Here is a 13,609-nt window from a genome sequence, read left to right on the forward strand (position 1 = left end):
CTGCTATTTGTGCCTTAAACAGGAGCATAGTGGTACACAGCTAATTATAAAAAACAAACAATATAAAACACTACCTTTAGGTTCAGGCAGCAATTACACAAAAAAAAATGTGAAGCCAGACACAGATTTCTGGAGCACAACATGGATACAGACAGTGCCATTGTGATACACAATGTCGAACTAAGTGGTTAGCAGTCACAACACACCTGACACGCTTGTTCTAACAAGGAATTGTAAAGAACTTATTTAATTGTCTCTTACTTTTAAGGTATTTCAGCCGAAATTCGTTCCAAACACGGATTTACTGTATAAGCTTTTGGCAAATCAGTCCCATGCGAGTCGTCCTACAATAAGTCTCAACACTAGCTGTGCCTAATAAATCAAGCTGTATTCCAGTTTGTGAACAATAAAAATATATGGATTTTGTTTAAGGTTTATTTAATGATGTTGTTGTGTGTCATCCAGCTACAGGTGCTCTCGGGTGCCATTTATTGCATGCAAATGAATTGCTGTTTGGGTTTTTCTTTTGAATCTGGTTTTTTTTTCTTTCGTTATACCCAATGCCGCTGTGATATAGTAGAAATAAACACCTCACGCTAGTGCAGTTCTATAGATCCAGATGATGCAATATCCCTTACATTTACATGCTAGCTTTTGGAGAACTTTGCGAAACTGGTGTCTATGGAAGATTATTATAGTTTTATTATTAATTTCATCCATTACACTTTGGAGTAGAATCTACTGTGAAATGGGTTACTAGCTTTCATTTTTTGTGTTGATTATTGGTCAAAATGAAAGGTTCTGTTCTTGGGCAACTGTTCTGGTCATGATCTAAGCCAATTCTTTCTTTTTGTCTCTTTTTCACAGCATGTCCTCCTGGTACGTTTAAGTCCATGCAGGGCACAGGGCTGTGTCTACAGTGTCCTTCTAACAGCAGGTCCACATCTGAGGCCTCCACCATTTGCGTGTGCAGGAACGGCTACTATCGAGCAGATGGAGACCTGCCAGATATGCCATGCACTAGTGAGTCCGAACACACACACAAACACACACACACTTAAACACACACATTCACACAAGAAAATAAGCTTAATTTCTTGGAATATCACTGGCTCCAGATTGTAGTCTTTACTTGAACACATTGGAATTTGCAATGTGATTTAGTTGACGATCTGGAGCAGATAAGAGATTGGGAAAATAATAAAAGACTGTCAACCAACACACTGTGCTAGTTTACACCTGGGCAAATCTTGGCCAAGTTTAGTGAGTAAACATGCCAGACTCTAAAGCTAGACGTCTGGCTTGTGAAAATAGTTTCCAAAACATTTTATTGGGTTCTCCTAGGTTTCTTAGGTTTTCAGATGCTGACGACTTACACAAGCCTTTTATTTAGTCGTTGTTGAAAACTAGTAGTTTCCATTCCAGTAAGCAATGTCTCCTATTCGTTTTGCAGGTGCAATCAGTATACCCAATTCCCAAAATGTTTCAGGTAATCAAAGAATGTTTGTTATATATTTATGCATGGACATGGACATAAAAGAATTCCAGCAATTTCACCAATTACATGTCCAAAAAGTTTATTCATTAGAAAGTTAAGTGTATTAATAAAGACAAATGGTAGCTTTATTCCTTGTTATAGAAAAGGACATTAAATATACTATTTAATGAGCACTTGTGAAGTATCAAATCAAGTTGACGAAAAGTCATGTTTGGTTATTTGCTTTGGTATTCACTTGTCATAAAAGATATTTATTGTACAACTATAAACTATACTAGAAACTATTATGTGTCCTGGATAAACTAGTAAAAATAATGTTATGCATTTACCATCTACCAGTGCAAATGATCACATCAGATTCATGTTTTTATCTAACAGAAGTACAGTAAAACCCAATGTCTTCTGCTATTGTAGTACATCAACCTGAACATTTGATGTTTTTGGCATTCTCAAATGCTTTTCTGCTTGTCACGGATAAAAAGATTGAGTTACTATATCATTCCTGGCAGCTTGAACTAATCTGTTTTTCTTTAATCAGACATATCTACAAGGTGTTTCCACCCACAGATGTGTCTCACTTCCTGTTTTTTTCCCCTTACAGTTCTATGTAAACTCTAGAGACTGTTGTGATCTCAGTTAAACATGAAGCTTTTGACATATATCTGGCTGATTTGTTTGTATTGCACTTCTTTCACATAATTGGCTGATTAGATCATGTGTATATGTACATACATTATCTTCAAAATTGGACCACTTTTCTAGCTATTTTGACCTTCATGGAAACCATACATTCTGCTAGAGTCTTGTAAGGCTTAACCCGAGGCAGTGCATACTGTAGTCTAGTCATAACTGCACCTCAATCTCAAAATACAGCAAAAGAACCCAGATATTCAGCTGGTTGTGCTACTCAAAAAATCTGTCATATTATAGCTGCAAGCATACAGTAAGAGCTTGTATACTGCTAAATACATTAAACAAATCATCAATATAGTAAAGCAGAACACATTTGTGATGAGCAAAGAATTAGCTTAATAAATATTTCCATTTAAAATGTATTTAATGCCAATGAAGGTAATGAATGTTAGGGCTAGATGTAAAAATAGCAATGGCAGAGATCAGGCATAACATTATGACCACCTGGCTAATATTATGTTGGGTCCCCTTTTGCTGCCAAAACAGTCCTGAGTTGTGAAGCATTAACAAAACCTCGTCAAAAGCTCGGTTGTTGGATTGGACCACATGGTTGCCTTCTCTCCCCACTTTCATCAATGAGCCTTGGCCAACAAAGGCCCTTTCACTGGTTCATCACTGCTCCTTCCTTGGACCACTTTTGGACTTGGACCCCTGCAGACTGGGAACATCCCACAAGAGCTGCAGTTTTGGAAATGCTATGATCCCTTGTTAAATTCGCTCAAATCCTTATACATGCCCATTTTCCTGCTTCTAACACATCAACTTTAAAGACAAAAATATAAATTTCCTGCCTAATATATTCCGCCCACTAACAGGTGCCATGATGAAGAGATAATCAGTGTTATTCACTTCACCTGTCAGTGATCATAAAGTTATGCCTGATCAGGGTATACATGCCAGTTAATTGTAATATGTTTTAAATATTTTGGAGCTACTGGAGTGTGATATTCCCTGACAGTTGGTACTAATGAATGGGTAAAAATGAAGTTCTGGTAAAGTATTCACAGAATAATATAAAAAAAAACCTAATTTGGCTATTAGGCTTGTATTTTATAAAATAGCAATAGACAGAATAAGGACAAAAAATTTGGACTGCTAGGGAGTCCCAGTGGTCTGACTTGAGAAATGATCCAGTTTTGTGGAAATTTCTAGTGAGAAAAATAAAAGATTGTACTCATTGTAGAAGTTAGCTGAAAATATTGCTTGAGCCATTCAATGTAAACAACAGAAAGACATAACAAAAATGTGCAATGAATGACAATCCCCTGAGGTCTACTTGTTCTTATGGCTACACTAGACAAATCTTAAGGATATAAGGACAAAACACTGGACTGCTAGTGAGTCCCAGAGGTCTGACTAGAGAACTTTGGTAGTAGACAAATGTTGAAACTTTGTCCTGAGGGTTTCACGGTACCAAACATGAAGACATAAAAAAGGAAGGTGTGAACAGGAAGGCATGTCCCTGCAGACTTGATTAAAATGTTGGTTTAAAACATTGGTTTGCTTTATTGAAAGGCACCGCTGGCAGTGTGCCACTGCCCATGGCTCACATGTAGGTCATTTGGAGCCTTTGTGCCATTAGTGTGATCGAGTAGCACTCGCCTCTGAAGCAACTCATTGAATAAGTGGGTCAGATTCCTGCCAAAGCATCTGGAAGATGGAGGAGCAGTTGGAGAGTCGAGTTTGGCAAAGTAGTAGTACCGACTTGACTATAACCTTTGTCTCCCTGGAGACTTAAATCCTGAGAGACTTGAACGTATCGGTATGATAGGGAATTCATTTACAGCTATCCAAAAATGCTACAAGTGCCCTCTTGTTTGATGGAAGTGATCAGTTGGTGAGGTTTGAGTGATTGATGCACTCTTCTGTTGCAATAGCTCCTCCCACACGTGCTTAGTAGCCACTGGGGAGAGGAGGAAATGGAGCATGTTATGTAGGTCAAGACAAAAAAAATCTTTCTTCTTTTTGGAATCTTCTTTCATGAACAAAAAATGTCTTTCTCTTTCTCTCTTCTTTTCTTTTTCCCTCTTGCTCTTCATCTTGGTTATGAATGAAAGATTGGAGCCATTACTGCAGTGCTGCAGGGCTGCCGAGATTGGAGTAGGCGCATGATGAAAATGATAACGCATACACAACAGAAACACTTTTTTGACTCTTTGCTTGTGCCCTGAGGGATAGCTTTGATATGCAAGTCAGGTGGATCTGAGCAGGATGCTGCGTTACACGCTGTACACCTATTTGTCTCAGGAATCCGCTAACAAGGCTAGCTAGGCTTGTTATTGTGTCCGCGGTACATAATCATATTTCCTATACGACACTAAGACTTTTTGATTGAGTGGTATAAAACAGGCACAAACACTATATTGTAATTGAAAAGACATGCATGCTGTATCGATATGGACACTTTAAGCATAGAGCCGAATGCTAATTTGGCGTCAATGCTAATAGGATTCAAATGAATGCTGTATTGATGTACAATCGAGAAGAAGTCTCATAGCTTTCGGCTCCTATGAATGCATATAGATTGTATTCTAATTAGTTTATCTCCCTCAGGGTATTCTACTTGCAGTCATGATAACTTTAGTAATAACACCCCTACCCATTAATGGAAAATGACTTTGTTTTGAAATAAAGTTGTTTTTCAGGTGCTGTTAAGTTATCCAGCATGTCGCTTGATTTGATTCACCCTCTGAGGAAACCGCTTTGTGCTGTTGTGTTGTGTCTTTCATTGATTCATTAGGTTTTTATTTATTTAAGGAGTCTAATTGCTGGCAGCAAATTTCATTCTCTCTGTTGACTCCCCTTGAAGTCTCTTCCTACTTATTGTTCTCGCCAGGTGTGAGTGAAAAAAAATAACAAGCCAAAATTGAAAACTCAAAAGATGACACCCTTAAACCCTGTATAAGAGCTTAAAAATTAGAGTATTACTCTATATGCTTAGATAAGCCAATGCAAAAGTTTGTACTGTGATTGCTGTACACATGTAAAACATGATGGTCGGTGTATTAGCTGCATCAAATTGCTCTTAGCTGTAAATTTGTGTATGTGCTGTGTTGGGTACATTCTCTCCTCAGAAGTGTTTCTGGTATTGGCTTTAGATCCACCCCAATTTCGACCCGGATAGAGCAGTTACAGAAGATACAGTATGTCTGACAGAACATGGATTTCATCCTGTGAATGCAGAACAGTTATGGGCAGAGGTCTTTCAGTTATGGAATTCAATTCCAAGGGACTGTGAAAAATCCATTTCCCGCTTAAAAAAAAAAAAACACAACTCAAAAGGCACCCCTTCGCTCTCCGCTATAACTTACTGACTGTAGATGAGTAGCTCTAGTCTCTATAATCTAATACTATTATATATATATATATATACACACATCTAATACTACATTATTTGCCTCACTTTAAACTTTATCAGGTCTGTTAACTGTCCCTTGAGTTTTGTCTTAATTTATTGTCTTATTTAATGTTTTAGTAAATGCCTAATATTCTCATGTATTGTGACCTCAGGTTTGAGAATGGTGTCACAATAAAACAATTTTATTACAATTACTCAGAAACTTGCTTTTTTATTACCATTACCATATTACCAAATATTAACATTATTATTTATTTATTTATTTATTTATTTATTTATTTATTTATTTATTTATTTATTATTTTTGGAAAACAACTACAGCTGGCAACCTAGCATCCCTACCCAACCCAACCCAACTAGAGACTGGTATATATCCATTCTTCCTTTGTAGGGCCTGCTGTGAAAAGGTTGTGTGTAGGAGAGCTGTGTGTGTAAGAGAGAGAAAGAGTGAGAGCGAGAGAGAGAGAAAGAGTGAGAGAGAGAGAGAGAGAGAGAGAGAGAGAAAGAGAGAGAGAGAGAGAGCTCCTGAAACGAGTCTGATTAGGGCAGTGATGGATAGGGGAGCAGGAAGTGTATCAGCAGGGTTCTGGAGCCTGACTACTCGGCTTAGCACTAGCCAACCATCGGCCTGATGCACACACACACACACACACACACACACACACACACACACACACACACACACACACACACACACACACACACACACACACACACACACACACACACACACACACACACACACACCACTTTATATTTCCATTTTATTCCCTCTTCCCACTTCCGCCCCACTGTCTGATGCTGTCTTATTCTTTAAAGCTCTCTCTCTCTCTCTCTCTCTCTCTCTCTCTCTCTCTCTCTCTCTCTCTCTCTCTCTCTCTCTCTTTCTCTTTCTCTATGTGTCTCTCCTTCTCTTTTTGTCCCTGGAGAGCCATATGCTTCTCACTGGTCCTCCTTCTTTCCTCTCCATGGGGGACAGAGTCACTGAGACCGGAGTAAATAGTCTGCAGCGTTCATCACAGCCCAAATTATTCCCTCTGAAATTTCCACTGTGGGTTGGACACTAGGATTCGGAGATAATTAAAGTTATCCTAGATTTATGTTTTTTTTTTTGTTGTTGTTGTTGTTATTTATATATTTTTAACACTCTTACACAATCTCCCAATAGGGCCATGCTACAGCAGCAGATGGTGTATGTTAATATGAGGACTTGCACCATAACTGATTTTAGCGTTTATTTCGAGGTTTGAAAGATTTCGATTTATTCCTTTTTAAAGATGTTTTAATATCCCTGTTTACCATTTCAACCCTCTTATAAAGTCCCTTCAGACTTCTTTTCCCCCACTCTATGATTATGTCTGCTTTTTTAAGTTATCTTTTTTATTGATTTGTTCAGTGTGCTGTAGATTACAAAATCCACTTACATCCTTGAACATCTTTCTCTTTAATGGAAATTCCATTCAACCCTGCAATAACACAGATTCTTTCCTGTTTTTTTTCTTCTTGTATTATCACAAGTAAATGCCATATCTCAGAAACGTGCTCTTTTCTACACATCTATCTATCTATCTATCTATCTATCTATCTATCTATCTATCTATCTATCTATCTATCTATCTATCTGTCTGTCTGTCTGTCTGTCTGTCTGTCTGTCTGTCTGTCTGTCTGTCTGTCTGTCTGTCTGTCTGTCTGTCTGTCTGTCTGTCTGTCTGTCTGTCTGTCTGTCTGTCTGTCTGTCTGTCTGTAACCTTCACTATAAGTTTCTATAAGATTCCTATATGGGCTGTCATAGGTTTTAGGTTTAACACGTCTAACACTTCACTGCTGAGAGTGAGTGTGGATATGAATAATAATTTACACCTTATGCTCTCCAGGACTGGTGCTAATGTGATACCCAAAATTTACTGCCTAACAACAGCTGAACCACTTACTCTGTTAATGATGTACACTATATTGTCAAAAGTATCGGGTCACGGGGTCATAAGTATGATATGTGATTTTTGAACATTGCATTCCGCATTTAGTTCCCCAATCTTCTAGGAAACTCTTCCACTAGATTTTGCAGTGTGCTTATGGATTTTTGTGTTCATCAGCCACAAGGGTATTATGAAAGGCAGGTACTGATGTAGGTGAGGAGACCTGGGGTGCAGCCAGCATTCACATTCATCCCAAAGGTGTTTGGGAGGGATGGGATCAGAGCTCTATAGCAGATCACTCAAGATCTTCCTCTCCAAAGCATGTAAACCAGATCTTCAAGGAGCTCACTTTGTGCACAGGGGCATCGCCATGTTGGAACAGGTTTGGGTTTCCAAGTTCAAGTGAATGCAAAATTTTATTATAGCTCATCTAAAGACAATTGAGCACCTCCAGCTTTGTGGTAACAGTTTGGAAAAGAACCACATATAACAGGAAAGGTCTGGTGATCCAATTCTTTTAGCAATATAGTGTATATGTTCATACTATATATCAGTAGTCTTAGTGGAGAACATGGAGTTCTTTAAAGAAAAGGCTTTCAATAGCTGAGGCATGGCTCAAATATACCACTCTCAGCAAGCAACTCAGAACACACAACGTCAGCCAGTGAAATTAATTTAATACAATGCTTTTCTGCACACCATGCTTGTAAAGAGTGGTTATTTAACTAACCATGACCAAGTCTGACCATTGTCCTCTGACCTTTTCCATCAACAAGGTGTTTCCGCTCCAAAAACTGATGTTATTTATTAGTTTTTTTCCATACTAATTTTTAGAAGCTACTATGTGTGCAAACCTCAGGAGATCCTCAGGAGTTTTAGAAATACACAAAGTAAACGTGGCACTAATAACCATGCCACAGTCCGAGTCATTCTACAGTACATTTCTTTATATTCTGGTCTGCAGTGTGAACTGAAGTTTTTGACCATTGCTTCCTCAAGGTTGGATCATTGCATGAAAATCAGGTGTAGACTCCTTCAAATGGGCAGTGAATGTATAATACATTAATATTCCAATATTTAAATGGACATTTATGGCATTTGGCAGATGCCCTTATCCACAGCAATTTACATCTGAGTAGGTATAAGGGCCATGCTCAAGGGCCCAGCAGTGGAAGTGGTGCTGAGGTTTAAACTTTTGACCTTCCAATCCTTAACCACTGAGATACAACCTCCCTATAAATACACTGGAAAAGAACTATGAGAAAAGTAATTTTTTTGGCCATCAAGTTATTTTTCATGGCATCATTCTAATATGGTAAATGTGAGACTTAATGGATTTCTGTCATATCAGAGTTCAGGCTCAGCATCAGTTACTTGGTTAGTGATAAATTTTGAGACAAAAACGTGAAAGTTTTTCAAAGTGCATTTATACTTTAACCACAAACACAAAAAAATTTGCCATGAATTTATCTTTATCTTTTTTTTTTTTCTTTTTTTTTGCTGCAGGGCATCATATCTTTTTTTCTTTAAAACACTAACCCTAGACACACACACACACACACACACACACACACACACACACTATAAAGTTGAATTTATACCAGTGTCACATGAATCAGCCCATTCTAAACCACAGTTTGAATACTAGTTATATGTAACACTATAGTTCTCACCAAGAAAGTTCCTTCAAGAGCACACCCTTGCTAAGCCTACAACACGCTCACACACGCTCACACACACTGACACACACAGACACACATACACAGAGGACCTGCAGGTACAGATGCAGTAAACAGACTTTAAGCCACTGTAATTGCTTTACTAATCCTCTAGCTGCAGCCACTGCCTTCAACTGACTCTGCATCATGCACAGCTGCTCTTTTTCTCTCCCTCCCTCTCACATTCTCTCTCTCTCTGTCTCTGTCTCTCTCTCTTTCTCTTTCTCTCTCTCTCTCTGTGTCACATTCTCTCTCCCTCTCCCTCTCTCTGTATTTCTCAGTTCCCTCTCATCAAACTGTCTGTTTTTCTCTTTCTTTCCCTCTGTATCTCTCTCTGGCTCACTCTCACTCTCACTCTCACTCTCACTCTCTCTCTTCCTCTTTCTCTCTCTCTCTCTCTCTCTCTCTCTCTCTCTCTCTCTCTCTCTCTCTCACTCTCTCTCTCTCAGACACACGCATACAGTCACACAAACACAGAGTTCATTGTAATGATTGTAATTATAAAGTAATTATACATCAACAAATGGTACAGCTTTGTGCTACAGTATATTGGATTTGAAACAACCTTTAACAAACAAGGTCAGCCTTCATTTGCAAGATCGAGATCGAGTGAACTATGTTTCGAATCCCGTGTCATACTCCAATCCGTGAGACCGGAAGTGGGATTGTTCAAGCTGATTGATAAAATCCTTACTTTGTCTGTATAACGTTCTATATTATTGCTGTAACCATTGCTTAATTATTTGAAAATTGCCACTGAAGTTCTACTTCCTCTTTCCGACCATAAGTGGTTTTCGTTATGAAATTCAAAATAAATGCGAGTCTGCAAGTCTTACTTGACAGAAAGATGTGCCCCCTTTAGGATAGTTCCTGGTATAGCTTTAAGGGTTCCTTTCTTGCCTGCCCTGTTGCAAAGAATCTGGTTGTGGTAAGGTTTTGTGCAGCCAAAAGTGTAATTGGCATAATTCAAAAAAGTTGATAAAGGACTATGTCAGTTATCAAGAAGAGTTTAGGTACTTGTCATGCCGCTTAATCGACCCTTATACTGAAGTGATATCAAAGTTTTTATTGATGCTCAATAATAAGGTAAGTTAAATATCCAGGCCAGGAATTTCACATCTGAAGTAACCATTAACCTAGTTAGGCTATGAGGCTCATCAACATTTTTGGGGTTTGCTGAATATTTAATAGGACGAAACACTATGAAAAGTTATACGCTCTGCAATTTCTCCGCTGCTGCCGAGAGCCAAATTGCCTCTGTGCATTGGCCTGCAGTGGATGACTTGTAGCAGCAGATAGAGCATAATCTTTCTAGGGCCAATTTTCTCCCAGTTATCCAGGGATGAGCAGAGCTGAGCTGAGCTGAACTGAGAGACCCACAACCCCAAATGCGCTCTCTTACACACACACACACACACACACACACACAAACACACACACACACACACACACACAGGGTTACAGAGCAATATGCACATGCTTTGATACTGATCAGCAAACCAAACATGCAAGAGCGTAAGCAAAGACTGGGGATTTGGTGACAGAGAGAGAGACGGACAGATAGAAAGACAGACAGGTGGTGTGGAAGTGTTAATCTGAACACTGCTGGTGTCAGATAGGTACTGTGAGGGCAGTGAAGTATGCGATTTTCATTATAAGCCAATCAAGAGCAAAACACACCGACAGCGACTCGCTTGGCAGGAAGCATTGTGAGTTCTTTGTGTGTTAAATCCACCTGCATTGGCATCCAGTTAAAACTCATCACAGTCATGTCATCGTTAAAGAGATTAGTCTTGCTCTTCTTGTTTTTTTCCCCTTTTTTTATATACTTTTTTCTTTCTTAAATATGCAGCAGAATTGCTTGCCACAGATATGCCCCAATTTACTCCCTCCATTCGGAAGAAAAATCACACAAACACAACAATTTATTGTCTAAGTATGTGTGTGTGTTTAAGGTGATTGCTGTTGACAGTGATGACCTTCCTGCATTGTTGACATGCATCATATTTATGCGATCTCTCGGCATTCTGCACACACAAGACGGGTCTAGTGAATCATTCGGAGCAGACATTTAGTCATTTAGTGAATCACCCTCAGATGGCCGTGTTAGGCGGCTAATCGGACGCTGAGCAGCTGCCGGGCCTGATTGCAGTCTGATTGTGGCGCTGATATCCGAGGCCTGTAGAGCACTGACCTCTTTATAACAAACTCCTGCACACATCCAATCTCACGTTATCCTTGATAATGGTATTGATATGGGGTGTGCAGCATTTCTTCTCAGTGAAACCAGGAGTACAGAATATGGACATAGGGGTGCAGCTATAAATAGAATAAAACTCGGATTCAATGCACCGGGCACCAAATCATCAAAAACGAAATGGGGTGGGAGACTTGATTAGCTTGATCAGGCAATATTTTTTTCAGCTCTTTGCTGTCAGGAGTAATTTGGAATGCTGATATGCTTTTATCCTCAAAGGGTAAAGCATGGTTATTTAAGTTTCTGTAGATTTCCTCCTGTAGCTTGGCCCAGTATGGCCATTCTTCCCTGTTTTCTTTCATCCGTTAGGTATTTCCTACCAAACCATTTGCCACACACTGGATGTTCTTTGTTTTTTGCACCATTCTATGTAAACTTACAACTTGTAGGACTGTTGTGCATAAAAGTCCAAGGAATTCAGGTTATTTCCAAATCAATCATATCCAGCCACAATCAAAGTCACAGAGATCCCAATTTCCCTCATTCTGATGACCTAATTTGACCTTTATCTGCTTAATAAATCCTATAAATGCATTACACTGCTGCCACATGATTGGCTGACTGAATAACTACATGTTTAACCATCCCATATATCATACCATATGCTTTCAGTTGGATTGCTTATACACATTTTATTTGCCATCAGCTGCTATGGTGAGAAAAATTATTAAAATGTTCACTAAAAATTCCCTTTGGATTTGAAAGAGGGAATAACTGAAGGTTAACTACAGGGTTTTATTTACTAGAATGTTCTTTGAACCATTTTCAATGGCACTCTAATCAATTCATTTATTTCTTTATTAGACTAAATAATGCAAGACATTTTGATTGGTAATGAAAATTTTGAATATCACTATTTTACTGCTGTATACCATAACTGTTTTGCACTTATCAGTTCAATTGTGAAGTGGTTTCATATAGCACATTTTCCACCCCTCCACACCAAACCCCCAGATTATGGTTGGAATCGTAGCTACATCACTTCTGCATTTGCAGAAATCTGTAAAACATGTGTCCTGCCTGCACGTTTTGGTTTTCCATAACAAAAATCTTTCTCTGGATGGTTGATGTTCTCCAGCTGTGTAAGTAGTTAAGTGATGCGAAATGTCTTCAATGAAACCAATCATATCTCATTTGACACAGCAAAAAATGGACTGTTGTTGCTACAGATTTACTTGGCAGGATGAACGGTGAGGCACATGGAGTTTGCTTTAATGCTGGCATGACCACACAAGGGTGCCAATGCTTTCATTTTTAGGTAAAAAATTCATTCATTCATTCATTCATTCATTCATTCATTCATTCATTCATTCATTCATTCATTCATTCATTCTTCTCCCGCTTATCCGTAATTCAGGTGGCGGGGGCAGCAGTCTAAGCAGGCCCCCGCCTTCGACTGCTGCCCAATCCTCACAGCACCGTCCCTTACGGTACCTCCTGCAGGTGGTGAGCCCACAGGAAGGCGGCCCCACGTCACGCCGACGTCACGGACCTTGATATTTCCCTCGTAAGGGACCCCTGGAGCATAGAGGGTTAAGGGCCTTGCTCAAGGGCCCAAGAGTGGCAGCTTGGCGATACCGGGGCTTGAACCCCAGACCTTCCGATCGGCAACCCAGCGCCTTAACCGCTGGAGCCACCACTCCCCCCTGTAAAAAAATACAACCTTCGTAAATGGTCAGGCGCATGCGCGGCATAACTGATTTCCATTTGGGTTAATGTTTGCCGCCTACAAAACTCCAAGCTGAAATGACTCTCCCAGAGATAGAAGTGATATGGCTCACATCAGGGCCTGATGTAATTATAAATTTAATAAGTAATTTTAAAGCATGACAACCCTTTTAAAAGTGCTAAATCTAGAAATGAATTAGATGTGAATTAAGTAAGGTGAAAAGATGAAATTTATACTGACATAAAAACAGAGGGGAGGGGAAAATCATGCATGGAAGCTGTTTTTATTATTTAGAGGAAAGTGTGTCTGTGATTCTCAGGCAGAATGTGCCAATGCTGCCTCTCTGATGGCCGAGAGTGGCTTTTGTTGGAAAAGCAGGAAGTATCATAGAAAGCCAGATGATCGCACGCTAGGGAGTCTACGGCACATTGCAGCTCGAGACATACTAGACTTATCGGTCACTTAGCGCTGGCTCTAATAAAGTGTTTACACAGGATTTA

At 39.3% G+C, this 13,609-nt stretch overlaps 1 protein-coding gene across 1 annotated transcript in view; it reads left to right on the plus strand.

Moving 5' to 3' along the window:
- ephb1 (EPH receptor B1) overlaps positions 1-13,609 on the plus strand; it is a 331,037-nt gene that overhangs the window by 190,739 nt on the left and 126,689 nt on the right. Inside the window, exon 4 of the mRNA XM_083525614.1 lies at positions 868-1,023. Within this exon, the coding sequence (XP_083381740.1) occupies positions 868-1,023 (156 nt within the window). The remainder of the gene's footprint in view (positions 1-867; positions 1,024-13,609) is intronic.

This window comes from Silurus aristotelis (assembly GCF_946808225.1).
Source record: "Silurus aristotelis genome assembly, chromosome: 22".
NCBI classification, from domain to species: Eukaryota; Metazoa; Chordata; class Actinopteri; order Siluriformes; family Siluridae; genus Silurus; species Silurus aristotelis.